General features: G+C 39.9%; 1 protein-coding gene across 1 annotated transcript in view; it reads left to right on the forward strand.

The window, feature by feature from the left end:
* Pip4k2a (phosphatidylinositol-5-phosphate 4-kinase type 2 alpha) overlaps positions 1–20,876 on the forward strand; it is a 158,705-nt gene that overhangs the window by 130,795 nt on the left and 7,034 nt on the right. Inside the window, exons 6-7 of the mRNA XM_027928672.3 lie at positions 2,258–2,296; positions 15,836–15,949. Of these exons, the coding sequence (XP_027784473.1) occupies positions 2,258–2,296; positions 15,836–15,949 (153 nt within the window). The remainder of the gene's footprint in view (positions 1–2,257; positions 2,297–15,835; positions 15,950–20,876) is intronic.

Consider the following 20,876-nt stretch of genomic DNA (forward strand, 5'->3'; position numbering starts at 1 on the left):
GCTCTTTCTTGAAGCCTTTGCAGAGCTGCTCAGCACATTCAGTCTGTGTGCTAGTTTGACTGTCCCATGTCAGAAAGCCAGAGTGACCTCTGAAAGCATATATGCCAGGGCTTTCTTTTTGTGTGATGCTAGGGATTGAACTCAGGGCTTTTCCCGTGCTGGGCAAGTGCTAGCCACTGATTACACTCCCTGCCCCACGCATGTGCGGGTTTTGTGAGTTGATAGCTGTATGCAAGTTGCTGAACCTTTATGAGTCTTAGTTTCTTCATCTGTTAAAACAGGGATGAGTTTACCTGTGTTTATAAGGTTGTTGGGAGGATTAAATGAGATACATATGTGTGCCATCCAGAGTAAGGCACAGCTTGTAACTGTTATCCCATCCATTTTGCTAGCATGTGAGCACCTTCAAAGTGGGCTGTGGTTGTGTTTTTGTTGTTGTTGTTGTTGTTGTTTTTGCAGTGCTGGGGATGAAAGCCTTGGCCTCATTTATGCTATGCAAGCACTCTACCACTGAGCTGCATTCCCAGCCAATCCTATTTAATTTTTGGCCCCCAAAATGCCTAATTTGGGGCCTCCTACAAGTAGGCATCTAGTAACATGTCTTGGTGTAAGTTATAATTGTAGATTGGATATTATTTTTTAAATTTTGCCTTACATTTCATAATTTCATCTCCCTAAGTAAATTCTGCACAGTAGGAAGATTACAAGTTCAAGGCCAACCTCAGCAACTTAGTGAGACCCTGTCTCAAAACAAAATATAGAAAGGGCTGGAGATTAGCTTAGTGGTAGAGTACTTGTCTAGCATGCACAGCCTTGGGTTCAATTCCCAGTACTGCAAAATTAAATAAATAGATAAATAGATTGTGTGCTCCTCTGACTTGTCCCCAAGAACCAGTAGCATTTTCTGTGCTGCACCCGTAAGGTCTCTCACATCCACAGTGCTGGGGACACTGGGCATCAGGGGAGTGGACACTGACTCTGGGGGACTGCAGCCTAGTCTTGGCATCCCACCCACCCCTTCAGCCCAAATGTCTTCATGCGTGAATTTCAGGCCACTTGCATCCCTATCAACACCTGAGCTCTCTAAGTAGCAGAGCTGGGAGCTACTTTCATTTTGCCCAAATCAAATATAAGATCCCTCAATGGTTGGCTAACCTTAGTATTCCAAGGCAATAGCTGCAGTCTAGTTAACAAATAGTTTGACTGGCCTATTGTAGCTCAGGTGTCCAGTGCAGGGTTTAGGGGGACCATCATTGATCTGTGATCCTTCTCCCACTTACTCAGCAAACACCTGCTGTGGGTAAAACATCCCAATAGAGAAAAAAGAATAAGTAATGATTGTTGTGTTAACATATTTAGGAATATACTGGACCATTTGTGTCTTGGCTTCTCTTTTGAATTAAAATTTTCCACAAAAAAAGAAAGACAAGAAAAGGGAAGTTTCTCTGCTTGAACTGTACCCCCCAAAGCCTCCCTGTTGGCATCTGGGGTGAATTTGGTTGTCTTGGACACCCAGAGCTCTCAGGCATAGTTTTGAAAATGTCTGCAGTAGACTAGACACTGCTGCGATCAAGGACTGTGTTTTCTCCCACTTTGTACCTCTCTGCTCAGCATAGGGCCTGGAACAAAAGAGGTACAAGTAAATGTGTGTCTTTGAAGGAATCTCCAAAGTAAAGGGATCAGTAAGTGCCCACAGGGGACTTGCTTAGTGTGAGCAAGGAGAAACTGCCCCTCAGTAACTCTAACACATGAGAGGAAACAGTGAGTGTTGTAGAGAAGGCAGTCCAAGGGTTAGGATGTGCCCTCATCCAGAAGATGTGATGCAGGGAAAAGGCACTTAATGCCCTGGCAGTCACCACAGCCAACTGATGACCCCATTCCCCTTTGAAAATACTAAGACTAACCGATGTCTGGCAATGAATGTAGTTTTGATCCAGTACTTAAGTTATTGCTCAAGTGATTGTCAGGTTTTCTGACTTCTACTAGGTGGATATGAACCAGAGAAAGATGGACCAGTTAAGGACAACAGGGGTGGGGTTGAAGAAGAGTGTTCAGTAGACAAGAACACCTACAGGGAGGCCCCAGATGAGGCTGAGAGCTGTGTTGGGGAGGGAAGAGGAGCTCATGTGGAAGGAGCCTTGGAGCAGAACAGTACTCAATGAATTCTCAGCTCTGCCCATGACCATTTTCATATTTAATATGTTTGATACTTGCTGCCTGGTGTGTGCACATTTTTTATTATTTCTTTGTGTTTCAGGGCTCTACAGTGGCTAGAGAAGCTAGCGACAAAGAAAAGGTAAGCCTTGTGCCATTCTCAGTGTGTGCCTGGCCATTGCTGGCTCCATCCCTCTAGTGTTAATTCTTTTTTCACATCTTCCATCACTGATTCTTCCCATTTCCTTCACATTTTTGAATTGAGGACTATTCTCCTTCAATTCCTTTCCTCGGATTATTGAATAATGAAATAGTTATTAGTTGTAAGTGTAATTGAAAAAACCATTTCACGTGCTACATGTGGTGAAAACATAGTTACCTGCATAGTGAGCATAGATGGCAGCTGTAGCTCCTGTTCTCCTGCAAGTCCAGGACTGAGTCCCCAAGGCCACTTTACCACTTACTACCCAGATGTGACCTTTAATAAGTTTCATGACCATTCTAAATCTTTATTTTCTCACCTGTAAAGTGTTGGCTTAGAGGAGCTTCCAAAATCCTTTCTAACTAAGATAGGAAGTAGGGCATGGTGTACACCTGTAATCCCAGCTACTCAGAAACCTGAGGCAGGAAGATCACAAGTTCAAGGCTAGCCTGGGAAACTTAGCAAAACCCTGTCTGGGAGTGGGGGTGGGAAGAAATTATATATATATATATGACTGCTTAAAAATTAGGGATAAAGAGAACATATTTTTTAAAATACTTTTCTGATTAGAGGCATAGGCAACTTGAAGGGTCAGTTTGAATAAGAATTTGAATTTGAATTGAGAAATTTGAATTGAGAAATCGATTCTTATATGTAAATCTAAACTAACCCAAATCAACACACGCTTATATGAAAGGTACTTCTGGATTCTTATCGTTTCCTACCCTCTAGCTTCAGGAGTGCCTTTTCTTAACTATTCCATTTGAAAGACAGATTCAAGATTTTTGTTTAAACTTTCATCTTAAATTAAATTTTTAGCATGTCATTCCGTTTTGATTTAAATTTTATAAATTTGCTCATTTGCTTTCACTTATTCACTCAGAAGTGTTTGTGAATATCTTCATGATTAGTGTCCCAGCTTCAGAGGCTTAAATATTCGGCCACCCAGACATATCCATCAGGGGGCATTGCCAGGAAGTAGGAAATTGTGGTATCTTGTGAACTGTGATAGAGAGCTTAGAGCGTGTAGCAAGAGCATCTGACTCAGGCTGGGCAGGGTCGGGCAAGAACTTCCCAAATGAGGTGATGTTTAGAAACCTCATAAATAAGGAAGAGTGAGCCAGAGGATGAGGTGAGGAAGAGCAGCAGGTGCTGAGGCCCAGGGGGTACTCCATGTTAGCTGGAGAAAGAGATGAGCCCACTGGGAAAAGAGGGCCAGTTGGAGAGACTGATGGGGTGCCCCCAAGAAGATGGGGCCTGAGCTGGTACGATGTACATGTATATAATACAGAGAAATTTGGAGAGAAAGATCAACAGAACTCAGAGATGGAATACAGGTGGTGACTAGGACCTGGGAATTCCAAGAGGGAAGGGAATTCAGGATGACCTCTGCATTTCTGGGTTGGACAGTGAGTAGCGATTCTTTGCACTCACTGAAATCCAGCATAGCAGAAAGGATGGTCAGCAAAGAGAGGAGTACGTGAAGTCACCCATCAAGAATGTGTGGAGTAGAAGAGAAGCATATATAGACCAGCCCAGAAGAACATCACCATATAAGGGGAGGTCCAAGAAGAGAGTCCTGAAAAAGGACAGCCAGAGACAGGAAATGAGCATTCTGGATCATTTGCACAAATACTTCTTGAGTATCTCTGATGAGCAAGCATTTTGCCAAATATTGTAGGAAATGCCTCAGGAACAAGATGGGGCAGTCCCCACCCTCATGAAACTTGCACTCTAGTATAATGTCCCAGAAACTAGAGGAAGAGAACTTTCTAGAATTTGATATTGAATGCTTTTGTAAGGCCAGGTAGGATAAGCACTGAGAGTTGTCCCCTGCATTTATGAAGAGGGAAATTTCTGGGGATCTGGTTGAGGGAGATGGGTGGGAGCAAAAGCCAGATCCCAGTAGTACATGAAGAGGTGACGGAAAGAAAAGGAAATGGGTTCTCCTTTACCCATTTGTGTTCTTAATGTGCTTTAGTGGGATGTGTGCTTTTACACTTCAGTCCCAGCGCAAGTCACTTTATAGACAATGACTTTAGCCCTAAGAAGCAGCAATGATGCCTGCCAACTTCCAAGCTGCTCTAAGTGAGCATGTCAAGTGCCAAACACTTAAGCAAGCAACCTCTGAGCAGCTCAGCAGTTTAATATCATTGGGATTTTCTCTTAGGAGAAAATATATGATTGCAAGAGCCACACATACTCTTTGACATCCTAACCCCATGCCAACCTAAGTGAGAACTGTGGACACACTGATGTTCCTATTCCATGTCAGTTGCTCTGTTTTTTCTTTATCCCCAAGTCCCTTAAGATTACTATGAGCAGCATCAGTTTCCTCTGTTGGTTTTGATTTCTTCAATTTCTTCAGGTTCAATCCACAGGGCCGGATCTGCTCCTATGATAACCAGTGCCAAGAAAAGACAGTTGCGGCTAATGGTATGATAGCCGCTGAAGGCTAAATCATAACACATGAGCATGTAGGAGGGAAAGCCACAACTATGTGATACCTTATAGCTGTGAGATTTCCCCAGAAGCAGAATGTGCAGTTCCCTGTGTCCCTCTCCAGTGTTCTGCCCACAGGTCTCTCTGCTTTCTAGAACCCTGTGCCATTAACCACAGTTCCACTGCCCTGAACCAAAAAAAGTTCAGCCCCTTGCCTAGTGTAGATTTCTGTGGAAAGAAATAAGAATATAGAATTTGTTTGAGCAGAAACATTTTCTCAGGACTCTGCTAGGCTGCTTTTTGAATGTGTGACCTTCTTTCCTCTCAATATCTCCTTTGGAGGTAGCTTTAGAGAAAGGGCAAACCCAAGAGAGTTTCAGATCAGGGTCCAGCTTTCACCTTACCTAGGGTAGTACCCAGGCAGCCTCACACAGCTCATGGCAAATGCAGAAACCCTGCCTTGATCTGGGATTTTTTTTTATATTAGTTTCAGTGTTTTGAGAATTGTAGAGGTGAGCAATAATAACAGATGTTTTTTGAGTAAAAGCTATATGCCACAGACTATGTTGAATCATACATGAATTTGGTCATGTCCAACCACCAGATGAGAAGGCTTGCAATTATTAATTCCTTTGAGTGCCAGAGTGACTTCACAGACAGGTTCAGTAACTTGTCCTAGGTCCCACAGTTAGGAAGTGACAGAGCCAGAGTTGGATCCCAGTGCTCCAGCACCAGAGCCCATATTTCTAACCTCTGTACCATTCTGTCTTCTAAATATTCAGGAGTGTTTCTTTCCCACCCCCTCTCTCTGTGTCTTCTTTCTTTTAAGGATATATCAAAAATTCATGTTAATTCCATTAGCCATGAAAATGAATGAGGAAAACTTTACTACATTGACGGAAACATTGTGAGAGAGTTAAATACATGCTACAACAGGTCATCCTGGGTCTTTTTTTTTTTAAGTAGTAAAATAAGTCATTTAGTGTCATACTATGTTGGCAAAACAACTCTTTTGAGAAGTTTGAGTGTTTGTGTGCATACTTTCAAGTGTGCATTTTTGGACCAAGAGTCTTTCTTCCTGTATCTTATACTGTGTAAACATTTGAAATTGTCCACACTGTTGACCTGAGAAAGAATCCAGTGCTCCGTACTTTTTTGGGGGCTTAGGTTTTTGATAGCTCTTCTTCCCCAAAAGGCAGAGGCTCCACAAGGACACCTCATCTGTCATTGTACATTACAGATGCTCACTGGAAGGGTAGAGGAGAAATATATGTATGGAAAGTAAAAGTAATGCAATTAATAATCCATGGTAGGAGTGGGCCCTGGCAGCAGAGCATCTCCTCTCTTATAGCAGAAACATTTTGTTAAACTGTAATAGATTACGTAAAATTCATTAGTGGAGCTGATCTCTTTTTAAAAAAAAAAAAAAAACTTTGGATTTTTAAGCTATGAAAAAAATTTTTTGCTCACGTTTTCTGCCAACTTTCATGTTTTCTTTTATAATCAGCTAATATTTTTGACTCTTTAAAAAAAAACATAAAATTCTTTTGTCTTCACAAATAAAACCATAAATGCTATCAAAACAATCACTGCTATCTTTGGTTTGAAATATTTGGGGAAGGCTAAAAATATTTGTTTTCTGCATCTTAATCTTTTAGAAATGAAAGCAAGTGATTTGCAAGAAAATTATTCTCATTGCTATCGTTGTACAATGATGTTCTCTTCAAATGATGGTTACAGTGCAAAGAACAATTTTCATAGAGAGTCTCCATTGACATGGCTTAATTAGTAATCTCAATTCTTCTTAGGTTTTCTTTCATTGGAATCATTATAACTGTTTTAATTTCCCATACTTTTCACTTGTTGATGACAAGTTTTGAAACTGTCATTTCAAATATTTAGTGATATAGGTGCAGACAAGTCCCATCCCTTGGATTTCAGCTTGACACATAATTAGTGTGATTTGCATTAGCATAATAATGAAGATGGAACAGAAGGAAATAAAGAAGTTATATTCTAACAATAATGGGATCACTTTCATGGCAACAAGTATCAGAACATGCATGTACAGATGTCTGGAATTTTTTTTAAAAAGAGCAGAACATTACTTTTTTTTTTTTTTTTTAACCATTGTCAAATTCTGACAGCTGCTATGACTTGTTTTATTCTTTAATTCTTTCCTTTTTAATGGAAGGGCATCTTCCATTCATGGCTCCAGCAGTTTCGCCTCCTCTAAATGAGACAGAGAAATGCGAATCTCCCTGGTGGTCGATCTTTTCACAGCTGCGCTGCAATTCCAGTGTGACATCAAATTAGTAATTATAGCTGAGCGGACTGCTTTTTACAAATGACAGTCTTAGCATGCTGCCAGCTAGCAAGCTACTCAGCAGGGAATCCAGGGAAGTAAAAGAAAACATAACTGGACTCACTTGATCTCTGGGGGATTTGACCTGACTCTTTAAAAAGCCCATGTTCTTGAGAGAGAGAGTCCTGGGGATTTATACAAATATGCATTTTGTTCATCGTTCTGCACAGTTCTTCTCAAAACTCATGTCTGATTTTATTAGGTAAAGTAAAGCCTGTGTAATGGAGTCATAGGGTCACAATAAGAAGATTCCTTTTAACACACAGCCTTCTCCCTGGAACCCATTTGAAAGAAAACAGCTGCCCTGCAATTGGCATTTGTGTAACTATATTGGCAATAATCATTGTTGACACTTTGATAATGGGCTACAAAAAGCCGCCTTGTCGATTCTTATGCATTGTGAATTGCACTAGCAATTAAGAGACTGTCACCATCTCTGACATTTTACCTATTACTGACTGAAGGTTTGGGAGAATTAAGCATTAATACCCTTACATCTAAAAATGCTTTCCTAAACCAGTTTTCAGCATTTCTTTTGTGATCTTTAAATTGTAACAAATTATAATTAATTACCTCTATCTGGTCCTTCAGACTGCAGTCAAAGGCAAGGTAACAAGGGTGGCAGGCCCCTATAGAAGGTACAAAAGCACAGCAGTGCTTCCTTCTGGAAGTCTTCCTTTTCCTCTCCATTAAAAAGACCTGCTTTTCCACTGTAGGCAAGTAATCAGTTAAAAAGAGATTGCCACTGTTTTCAACCCTCAATTCAACTAATGCTTTAACCTTGTTCTGTAAAATTTCTTTTCTCCCAAGAAACAGAAGGGAGCATCTCTCTCTGCCAGCAATGTTAGGAACACCTATCCCACCACCCAAAGCACAGGGCAAAGTCCCCCTCCTGGGCAGAGGCAGGACTTGTTTCTCAGACCTTAAAGGCAACCCTAGTGGGGCTGGGGATGTGGCTCAAGCGGTAGTGCACTCCCCTGGCATGGGTGAGGCCCGGGTTCAATCCTCAGCACCACATACAAACAAAGATGTTGTGTCTGCCGAAAACTAAAATGTAAATAATATATATATATATATATATATATATATATATATATATATTTTAAAAAAAAGATTACTGCCTCTAAAACCTATTTAAAAAAAAAAAGGCAACCCTAGTAACTTCTGCCTCCTGGACCAGAGATGTTTTATAAAAGGGAGTGGGAGTTTGTGGGCAAAGGCACCAAACAGAAGATCAGGGAATCTGAGTCCCATCCCTGGGGGAAGGAGACATGTGCCATTAATGGAAGTTTGAGATTTGGGGAAAGGTCATTTAATTTTGTCCTCATTTATAAAATTAAAGGATTTGAGTGTATCATTGGTTCTCATGCTTTCGTGTTTATGAGAATCTCTTGTTTCAAATGAAGCTTCTCTGGACCCTCCTTCAGAAATTCCATTCAGCAGTAGACTTCACTTAGGGAAGTCCTAGACTTAACAGTCGCTAAAAACTCCTCTGTTCTACATAAGATTCAAGCGATAGCTATTACAAATGCAAAAGTGTCCTGTACCATTATAACAGCAGATGTCTAAGCAGGCCATAAGAACCCTACCTGCAAACCAAGAGGGTGTTCTAGGAAATGCGTTTTCTGGAGGGTTTGGTTTTGTGCTGGGGATTGGATCCAGGGACCATACATGCTAAGCATGCTAAGTATGGCTGGGGCTACCCCCACCCCCAGCCAGGAAGTAGGGGTTTTCAACTTCAGTGCATTTGGAATTTTTCCTGACTAGTAAGTGTGGCATGTGAACAAAGAGAGAGACTCTCATCTTACAGATTTTTCTCTTAGATTACAGCATTAAAGTCCTCAAGCCTTTTGGACTTACTGGCTTAGAGTGATATATAAACTCTAAATTACCTTAATTTTTATTTCACTAGATGAACTCAAGACACTCACAAGCACATATGGAACAATGCTGTTAGTTAATGGAATTATTTTAAGATAACAGCTTTTTCAGTTGGTTCTAGAAAATCTTGAAGTAGAAAGAAGACATGAAATTTAATGTTGCCTGAATTTAAGCCAAACTACTACAGATATATAATCCTTATAATAATAAAATAATTAGTATTAAGCCAGAAACAATAGGACTTAGCAGACTCCTTAAGTTTTCAGCCTTTGATATTTGGATTACCACTGTATGCAACAGTCTTCTGACCAGATGGGAACAAAGCTATTTCAAAGGTTCTCTTTTTGTAGGTCCTATATGCAGATCAGTGGTCACATCACTGCTTGTGGAGGAATACCAAACTATCACTTTGGCATTGCCACCTATACTTACATTTATAAGAGTATGAAAATATCAGAAAAGGAGTCAATTATCACATTTTACATATCAGCTTAAATTTTTTGAAGATTAAGCCGTGTGTGGTGGTGCACACCTGTAATCCCAGTGACTAGGGAGGCTGACACAGGAGGATCAAAAGTTTAAGTCCAGTCTCAGCAACTTAGTGAGACCCTGTCTTAAAAAGGGCTGAGGATGTAGTTCAGTGGTGAAGTGACACTGGGTTCAATCCCCAGCAGCCTGTGTGTGCGCTCACACACACATACACACACACAAAGAATTTTTGAGAAAATAACCAACAGTTAGGCCTCACCAGCTTTAACAATTCAAAACAGCAGAATTATAGCAAAGTTTATCCAGTTTTGTGCCTCTTAATTATAGCACTGTTTCACAAGAATTTCGAGGTGTATCTTCTTTCCATTTTTTACATATATACAGGCACACAGATTCAGAATTAGAATCACAGAACTTTCACACATGGATGATGGTCACAGATGTGTACATTCTCACTGTTTTCTTTATGGAAATTAGAAGTTAGTAATGAGCTATTGGATCATATTGCAAACCAGGAACTTATGTAGACCTTCTGTTTATATCGTTAAGGGAGGCTATGATATGTGCTTTTGTGAGAAAACACCTGTTATCTTTGCTGCTTCTGAAAGAACTTTATCCACATTCACTAATTTGCCTTTGCATGTATCAAATTTGTGGCTTAGCTCTTTTGGGAAGCAGAACTGATTTTATTATAAATCTCTACCATCTCTTGTTACCCCAAAATTGATACCACATATATGATGTTATTCCATCAAATTATTTTTATCCTGGCTCCAGTGTAAGGATTATCTGAAATTCTCCCTCTGACAGAAATGCTTCAGGAGTGTATTTTCAAGTTCATAGGCTCTGATTTTTATGAAGTTTTTTGGCAAGCATGGTAAAAGAAGTTTTATTCTGTTTCCCAAGTTTATTTTCATTTAGGTGGACTTGGAATAACAAGTAAATCGGGAACATAAGCAGTCCCTAACATAAGACAATAATTAGTATATATATTTTAAGTCGTGCGTGCAGCTGAGAGGGTCACAGTATCAGCCCATCAAAGGGACACCATGCAGCAATCTTTGACATCAAGGTTTACAATTAGATTTTTTTTAATGGTTTACTAAATGAGTACATTGAACAAAAGTTCATTTCATTCTAAAATACAAGTCCTTTAATCACAGAGTATTATGATATATATTATCCTTTGCATTGAAACCTTCTGGTGCCAAAATCCTGTTTGCATTAAACACTCAAGTGTGACCGGGTGCATTTCATCTTCCCAGTAAGGTTTATATCCAGACTAAAACAAAAACTTGGCTCTGTATTACAGAGATGTGGGCTTCCTGCACTTTAATAACTTGTATTTTTTATTTTCCTGTTCTGTTGTTAATGGTCATGTACAATACAGTTGGCTCTTTTTCTTACAAAGTGTAGAATGATAATAAAATCCAGTATTAATTTAGTTTGAATTCTGTATTTTAAAGTCATGTTTCTGACCATAGTCACTAAAACAAAATTCCCTTTCAAATTTCTGGTTTTATTGAACCTTAAGATATCCTATGATGCTATCTTCCACATAAATGACAGCAGTTATACATCAAATCTCAGAACCAAATTGAATAACTGCCACATGCACATGCGCGCGCGCGCGCACCCACACACACACACACACACACAAAATGGGGTAGGTCCCATTTGAAATAAATATATTTAAATCCTTTCAGTAACACTCTGTTGTGTTGGTTTTCAGATGTTCCACAAAAATTCATAGTAATTTGAAATTTTTAAATATAAAAGTGCTAAGTATTTTTATATTAAACAAATTTTGAAGGCTGTAGTCTTCGTTTCCTTTCTACCCAGTTCCAATGGGAAGCAAGCAGAGTCCCGCGTCTCTTTTGCCCACAGGATCCTGTGCTCTGTCAGTTCTTGGGTCTTTGTCTGCCTAGCTATCCACAGAGGCATATGTTCATTTCTAAAAATAAAAGCACTGAACTTTGTAGCCATTCTGAATATTTTAAAATCTCAAACCCCTGGCCAAATCTGTCCTTAGAGATCATTTATGTCTTTTATTGAACCCCAGGGGATAATAAGTGATTATTTATATTCAGAGGCTTTTGTACATTTTAAAAGTATCCGCTTGCTGTGTACTTCAGGCTCCGGCACAGTGGAGTAGATATCTGGACCTCATGTTCGTATTCATTTGTCTCTTAGTTACACATAAACCATTTTGACCATGAGCAATATTGTTACAAAGTGTGTTTCTTACTATTGAAGAATATAGACTTGCTCTGAGGCAGATTATAATCCTGTACTTTAAAAGAAAAACTTCACAAAAATGTGAAGTATTACAATGTTGCCAGTAAATTCGCTACTTACTCCTTAAGAATGAGTTCACTACTCCCTCATATTTGGGTGGTATTTTCTGGCTTCTAAGCTTTCAGTTCATGGATTTTTTTACTTTAAGTCAGCAAAATATCATTCACTAAATTATCCACTATTATAATGTGCTCACTGAGAAAAATTAACCCATGGAAAATTAAGGTTAGACAAAAGTCAGCAAATTTCTGTCTTTGACCATATATAAAATCACTAAATGTTATTCCATGCATTTAATAAATATTATAAACTATAGATAATTTGTTAATTAAAAAAGCTAACTTATCCCATTTTTATAATCATATAGCCACATTTTCATTTGGTTTTCAGTAAAAAAAATTTTGAAAGATATTTTTTGTCAGTTTTTCCATTAGGACTAGAATGTGAACCAGGGTCATAGTAGGGCCCTTGGAGCAGCTCAGGAGTCCTGGCCAAAGACCGGGCACTGTGGGAAGGGTATGGGGAAGAGCAGGAGAGCCCAGAGAGGACAGTAGTCAGTATACATATGGCCCTGCCACCCTTGGAGTCTCCGGATCACCATGAAACCAGCCAGGAGAACTGACTTCAGACAAAGAAATAGAGTTGGCCAGAAAGACTGCTGAGTGCAAGCTGGAGGCAGGTGGGGGAATTCCCAGTGAGGAAGCTGTTCTGTGTGTCTTCAGTCAGCCCTCTTGGCTTCCTCTGCCCTCTGTTTCAGGTTTTAAAGATCCAGACCTCAAAGACTGCAGCCTTGGAAAACTGAGTACAAACCATCAGCATTCCAAAAAAAAAAAAAAGGGTAGAATCCATTGCTGCATTAAGATATCACTGCCCAAAATTCTGTGCTGCTCTGCAGATATCACCTTTGTGGGCAGCTTTACACCAAGAGTTTATTAAGACCTTTAATTCATGGTAGTGTTCCTCCTCACTTTTAAAAAATGGTGCATTTCTAACTGCTATTATTATCAGTGGGGTGTATTGAAGATTTATTTTTTTAAAATGTTTTTTAAAAGCTAAGCCATAAACTTTCCTTGAGTGCAAATCACTGGGGGATGGAATTGTGTGGGATTGGAGGTATTAAGGATTAAATGACCATCTCAATCCCACAACCCACTTGGGACTTGATCTTGATCATTTAATTCTTAGTAAAAAAGGGAAAGGTTTTTAGAAACCTTTTTAATATTTTTAACCTTGTAAATATTTTTAAGAAAATATTTTGAATGCATTCTCTCAACACGTAATACCAGTTTTAAATCCCTACAATTTGTTGAATGCTAACAACAATAATAATGGTGGTGGTGGTGATGGTCATGGTGATACGAATGGTTGTGATGATGATGATAATGGTACTGGTGGTGATGGTCACAGAGATGGTGGTAGTCATGGTGGTGGTGATGGTGCTTATGAGTGCCGGTCATGGTAATAGGTACATTCAGCATTTAAATGTGTCATTCTGTTTCTGGTTGAATTCTCAGCATAACTCTCCCTTAGTAGAATGATTGAGTTAGGCTACCTGGATTCCTAGCTCAACTCATCAGTTACCAAGCTGTGAGACATTGATAATATTGCATACTTTTAGTTTCCTTGTCTGTAAAATATGGGTAAGAATGATGGTTTCATGTGGAGTACTTAGCACAGCACCCATGGGTGCTGCAGGGATAGTGGTGTTTCCTCATTTCTCACATTAAGAAACACCCTGGAGAAGCTCAGAAACTAATCTCCAATTCTGACACGTAAATGGTAGAACCAGAATTGGAACCTCAGGATTCATGACTTCAAAACCCTGATGTTTCTAAGTACTGCCTTAGGGCAGACATTTGGGAGGAGGGTATTTGTTAACTAGTGTTGGATTCCTCTTGCTCAGCTGCCCTGCTAAGGACCCTTCCTTGCCTCTTGATCCTTTCAATAAGCCCTTAAGTCTTTTAACCAATCTGGTGTGCCCTTTTTTGAACTTGATCCAATCTAAATATGTCCCTAGTGCCTGTGAAATTCACAAGTAAGCTTAGTAATACAGTACACTGTCCACAGTTTTATGAGGCAGGATTAGACTTTCCCTGTCACATGAGGTAATTCTGCTGGGGTGAACCTGAAATGGCATTCATCTTCATTAATGTGACTAGTGTTACAAACACATTTCTAATGTGTAATTTACTGTCTTGGCTGTGGTCTGTCGTCTAAGCCTTCACGTTTCTCAAATACACACCACACACACACACACACTCTCACACTCCCTCTCCCATCTTTTCTTATACATATAAAGTGAGTTGTGGAATTGAGATGGATATCCTTAATCCTTAACACCTACAGTCCCATACAGCCCCATCCCCCAAACATAGTTACCCAGAAACACCCAAGTTGTCTGTTTGGAGAATCAGGATCCTTCTCTAGTTCCTCTTCTTTTGTGTGTAGGTCTGGCTGCAACCCTTTCTAGCATGGTTGAGGCGAACCTTTAACATTGATCTTAAAGACAGTTAGGATTTTTACTTTTTTACATTGATTACATTATTTGTTAATTATTAATGATCAATTTAGTGAGTTATTCTACAAGGCCCATCCTGAATTTTATGACGAAGGGTATTGCATTTATTTCCTCAAGACTCTCATGACTCATCATAAAAGTGACAAAATCATTCAGTCTCCCCTAGAATCTTACTTATCTATGCCTCTTACAAGCTCACACTGCTCTGTTTACTGGCTCTCATGGCTTTCTCTTATACAATTCTACAAATACCTAAAATAGAGATTTTTACCTGTTCCTATCCGTTTATATGACATTAATGCAGTAACTGCCTGTTGAATCGAATCTTTGGATTTCTGAGCTTTTCTGTACCTTCTTTGTAAAGATAATTGTTTTGACAGTAGTCCTACATAATTCAAAGTTACAAATGTTCAAATTTTTTCAAAGTTAAACAAAATTAATACTCCAAGCTATTAATTCAGATATGTATGGTATACACATATTTATATAGGCAGATGTGAATATGTTGACATACGTGTGTAAACTTTACAAGTGAAAGGGGAAATTATTCAGTTCAAGCAATCGAAACATGATTCAGTAGATATGCCCCGTGCGTTTTCTTTAGCAGAGAACAAACAGGGTGGGAGCTAGGAAGGAGAATATGTTGTTTCCTTAGATTTGTTTGTTTGGTTGGTTGGTTTGGTTTCTTAAACTTTCCCAGAATGGATAATTCTATTTCAAACTACTCTATTTCACACTATTTTAAAACTAGGTGTCTATATTATCCTGTATGGCACAGCACAAGCTGAAGCTTTTCTCTGCCATGACCCACATTTTGAGTCACCCATTATGCTTCATTGGTTGGCAGAGTGCTGTTTACTTGCTGGCTTACCCTCTTGTTAATTTGTCAAACATAGAGCCTTCATTTTAATATGTGTAACATACTTAAGAGACATTTTCTTTGACATTATCCTAGCAACAGAATTTCCTTTCTGGTTGAGTGTGCAGGAGGGTTTGAAGGGGCAGAGAAAGCTGACTCAAAGAGTAGATATGATTACAGATGGAACTTCGTGGGCAAGATAGCTTGTTATTTGTAATCAGAACCCAGGGAAGGCTACTCAAGAGTCCTAGGAGGGGTGGAGTTGGGTTGTACCAGTAAGAAAATTGAGGGTTGCTGACCAAGTATTCCAAGAATACCAGTTCTAAAGAGGACCTCTCCAAAGAAAGTGAAGCCAAGAAAGCAATGGGGTTCATTCCTATGAAGAATATGAAAGGTTTTGCAAAAAGCTTATAATAGGGAGTATGCCGGACCCCTATTCCTAGGGGGATGTGTCCAGAGACCACAGTTCACTGGTGCCCCCTGGCGGCACTTGAGCCACCCCACATTCATTGCCTTAAGTGAGACCCCTGCAGTGAGCAGGGCAAAGTAATTTTCAGGGCCCACGGGTATGCAAATTTTTATATTTTATTCAAGCTTCTTTATCATTCTATTTCTCATTTGTTTTAGGCCAAAGAACTACCAACCTTAAAGGATAATGATTTCATTAATGAGGGCCAAAAAATTTATATTGATGACAACAACAAAAAGGTGTTCCTGGAAAAGCTGAGAAAGGATGTGGAGGTAAGAAAAATACCTGGGAAGGACAGCTGCACATGTCTGTGTCAACACTGTTGGTTGTTTAGGAGCTTTTTATCCCCTCTATTTAAATCTGCAACCAAGGTAAAAATATATATATTCTATATTTCTCCAACTTAGATTACAAACTGATATACCTCTTGTTATGGGATCTGGTTCTGAGATGAAGTGTGCCAGTTCAGGATGACAAACCCCAGAAAGGCCTGCTATCATCTTCTGGGTATCTCCACCCTCAGGTTCCCCTGTGGTGGTTGGGGGGCTGGCCTTAGGAGTAGGTACCGCCCATGGCGGTCTTCCTGCCCACAGATACCAGTACCGAAAGGGTGGGGGAGCGCTGGGTTCTGTCAGACAGCAGAGCATGGCAAAAAAAAAAATGTTTAGTAACTATTAGAATCTTGGCACTCTTCCCTCTAAACCACATCTCAGTGTTGGTAAACGCAGACACAGTCGCTGGTTGCTTTTCAAATTTCTACCAGCCACCAGGCATATTGTCATGGGGCTAGAGAGCCAGCCTTGCCCTGGGGGAGGACGGGAGAAATAAGACCTGCTTTCCACTGGGCTTTCAGGTTGTCATGGAGGAGAGCTCTTTGTAAATACTGTTCAGAATTAAAAATATACCTCTTCCTATCGTCTTGCTTAGTATAAAGACATTGCAGCTGTCCCATTGGGCTTCCTTATTTCATTATTTGAGAAATAAGCTCACAGAAAACCTTATTTTCTTAGAATTTGTTGAGTTACAAGACAGATAAAGAGAATTCTAATTTAGGCAATTACTAAACTAAGTTTCTCTAGGCTGTTCCTCTCCTTCGTGTGTGCTCTTTTTTTTTCTTTTTACTGACGTACTGTTCCCCACATACTAAGATCTGCTACTCAGAGGGAGGCTTTGTGGAAAGATTTTCTTTTTCATGTCATTAAACAAAAACAATTAAACTGGCTAGAGCCAAAGAATGAATGTCATGCATTTGATTCCCATGAAGGCAGAAGCAGTATTTTAATTTTCTTTTTAATCTTCTAACAGTTCTTTTCATTGCAAAACACTCAGGCTGACCAAGTTTGTTCCTAATTATTTTTAGATCATTTAACAAAATTTTTTCACATTATTGTAACCTCCATGGTATGCATATTTGGATTAGAACATTAGTATTGGTTACTTGTGAAGTATACAAGTGTCTAGTTAAAAGAAAAATAGTGTTTGCTTTTATCGTGTAACATTTTTCTCTGGTCTTTTATTAATAAACACGTATTTTTTCTCAGTTGTCAGTGGTTATTATTAAGCATTTCCTCTTTGTTTGGGGGTCAACTTGATTTAACTGGTAATGAAATACAGTACCACAGGGAAAATATTGTCTTTTGGATTTCTACTGATTAATCAGCAGATCTTTGATCCTGAGAATAATATTCTTTTAACAATGATGGTAAGTAGCCCTCAGGTTATCTGTGGTCTGCCCCCCAAAAAAAAATTTTTTATTTTTTTCTGTTGGCTGTACCTCTATGATATTTAGCCTCCAGAAATAATGTAACTTGGGCAGTTGAAACTTACAGTTGAATTACACGAGGATCCTCTTAGCCTTTTGTTGTCTCTAATAATGTCGTTGATTAAAGGATTGGATAGTTTAATCCCGTTCGTGGCTCTCACACTCAGCGGTTTTGTTGAAATGAAGGCAGAGCATAAAGCGTTCTTTCATTTAAAAATTTCTCAATGGCTGATAACAGTGTCTTTAGTTGTGAAATTCATGCAGAAGCATCATTAAATTTTTAAGCAGGTAATTATGGTGAAGTAGCTTGACATCTGATCTTGATAATGAGACCAGAATTTAATCTAGTTTTCTTTTTCTCATCAGTTCCACACTTTCTAATTTAGCTGACTGGCCTAGCCACTGAAGTTTGAGTAGAGTTTGTTTTGTTTAGTCTTTTTTTTTTTTTTTTTTTTCATTTTTTGTTTTCTTTCCATTCTGCTTAAAAGTAAAATGTCTGAACCTATTATGACTCAGTAAATAATCTATTTTTCCCCCTAAAAATGGAATTGTCATTTGAGAATCTGTTGCTTTTTTTCCTACAATTGAAATCCTATCCTACTAGTCACTTGCCAGGCTGGGGACTTTAGTCCAGATAGCTCTACACATAACTAAACATACAGGGGGATATTATGTAGAAAATGAAAGTCACTTTCTGCCCTGCTTCTTGACCACTCTGGTCATGACCCTGGAGAGTCACCTGGATCTCTCCTCTGTTGGCTCACACTGAGCTGATATTACACAGTGCTCTCCACATGGGGTACAGTGCATCTCAGCTGTCTCAGGTTTATGGACCCAAAACCATGGCAGTGAGCAAGAGGTGGATGAGGTAGGGGGGTAGTGGCATGGGTGCCATGAAGCACACAGAGCCTAAGTCCTTTCTGTGCAGTCATTATCTCTTTTTATGCTTAAAACAGTTCTTGAAAGGTGGGTACTATTACTATCCCAGTTTAATGAATGCAAAAACTGAGTTCAGAGATCTGTGTAATTTGCTCAAAGACACAGAGCTACTAAATTGAGACAGAGATTTGAGACCATCAGAGACCTCACTCCTAAATATGCTGGTAACAGATGTACATTCAAAATGGTTCTGAAAGCAGAGCTGAAACTTTCTTTTCTGAAAGACGAGAATTAAAATTTTTAACAAGTGATCAAATGTTGAATAGGGTTGACTAGAATTTTAATTTATATCTCAGGTGTGTTGGGAGATGGTAATTTATTAAAGCAAATGTGTGACTAAAGTTAGAAAGTAAGGTTCATTTAAATCTATTGTGAAGGATAGTACATTCACTGTTCCTCTGACACGTGATTTGGTAGAAGAGTTTGGGATGGGCCTCAAAGAGTGTGAGGAAGGTGCCAGCATCCAGATTTGTTATAGGCTGGGAGCATAGTTCAGTGGTACAGTGTGTGCTTAGCAAGCTCAAGCCCTAGGTTCCGTTCTATCTATATCTATATATATATCTCTGTGTGTGTGTGTATTTGATATAATGAGGAATTAATTATTAAGGAATCAGTCTCAGTGGGATATTCTGAAAGAAAAAGAGGTGGATCAGAGATCTGGCGGGTAATTGTGAAGACCTTAGAAAGGAGGAAAACAGGGAACCTAAAGACTTAGAAATCTTCATACATTGAAATCTTTTGTACTTGAAAAGCAAACACATGAGTTAGAGGCTTGAAGGAAGGAACAGGGAAAACAGAGCAGTTGTGTCTCGAGTTCCTGTCATTAGCTGGAGGCCAGTCCCACAGCTGAGCCATCCTGTCTGCCTTCCTTGCCCCTGGGCTCCCAGCCCACAGAGGTTTCGTGATTTCATGTTGCAGATCTTCTCTAACAGGAATCTTGGTTTCAACAGCCCACTTCATTTCACTCTACCTCGGAAGAATTTGAAATGAAGTTTGTGAAAGACAAGAGCTAGTGAGGCAGGCTTTTCCATGATTCTCTTCCCAGCCCATCAGCTTAAGCCAGTGTCCCTTGCATGTTTGATGACCAAAGGCCTTCTACCATAGTAGAAATCAGATTGGCAGTTGTAGTACCGCTTCCCACTGTTGTGCACAGGACATCGTAGTCTTGTCTAGGCTACATTATCTATTTTATCCCTTCCACACCCCTGGGAGGCAAATGCTATTATCCCATTTTATGTTATACTAACTGAGGCTCAGAGAGGTAAACTACTTAAAGCACAGAGCTAATGAGATATAAATAAGACTTACTCTCCTTTCTGACTCCAAAACCTAGACTCTGCTTCTTTATTTTTTTAAGAAAGAGAGAGAGAGAGAATTTTTTAATATTTATTTTTTTTAGTTTTCGGTGGACACAACATCTTTTATTTTTATGCGGTGCTGAGGATCGAACCCAGTGCCCCGCATCGAACCCAGTGCCCCATGCATGCAGGCGAGCGCGCTACTGCTTGAGCCACATCCCCAGCCCCTAGACTCTGCTTTTTAAGGTCATCTGAGGCTGGTCCTGTGGCTGGCTCAGTGATAGATCATTTGCCAGTAAATGCAAAGCCCAGGGTTCCATCTCCAAGAAGAAGAAAATCGATACTTAAAAGATTGGTACTTTTTTTTTTTAACCAGGGATTGAACCCAGGGGCACTTAACCACTGAACCACATCCTCAGCCCTTTTTTATGTTTTATTTTGAGACAAGATCTCACAGAGTTGCTTAGGGCTTCACTAAGTTGCTGAGGCTAGCTTTGAACTTGCCATCCTTCTGCCTCAGCCTCCCGAGCCACCAGGATTACAGGCGTATACCACAAGGCCTGGTGCTTCTGTCTACTTTTAAATAATTCTATTTCTCCATATCTGAGTATAATATTTATACAAGTTCTTTTTTTCTGAGTTCTAAACTCATGGGGAAATTTTAGCTGGCCCAAGGGATCCATGTAGGAAGGTGCCCACATGGGAGCTGGGAAAGGACTGGTGGCAGAGCAGGCTTCCTGGGCCTATGGAGAGGAAAAGGCATGGGAGGCGGCTAGTCAGCAGCCCCCTGGAGCAGGTGCACCCAGAGGTCCTCCATCCTTGCCAGTGAGGGAACGTGCCTCCTCACTCCTCTCTGAGATGTCTCAAGATAAAGAAATGGCCTGCAGGTCTCCACAGATTTATTTCATTTTCAGCCAGAACTTCAAGGCCTGTCATTTCTTATGCTTGCCCTTTGTGTATGAAGTTTGTCTCCTCAATTCTGTCAGAATGACCCAGAAGCCTGTCAGCCACTCAACTCAGTGATCAGGAATGGTTCTGAGTTCTTCGAGAGTCAGGGTTGCACACCTTCTTGGACCTGGAGCTCAGAATCAATCAGAACTAGAATCAAAGCAGAGCCACCAGCTGGGGGATCAGGAAGCCAGCCGTTTAGTCTCAGCCAGCAGATGGACCGCTGCCATGCGCACCCAGTAACCCGTCCAC

The sequence above is a fragment of the Marmota flaviventris genome, chromosome 12 (genome assembly GCF_047511675.1).
Source record: "Marmota flaviventris isolate mMarFla1 chromosome 12, mMarFla1.hap1, whole genome shotgun sequence".
Lineage (NCBI taxonomy): Eukaryota > Metazoa > Chordata > Mammalia > Rodentia > Sciuridae > Marmota > Marmota flaviventris.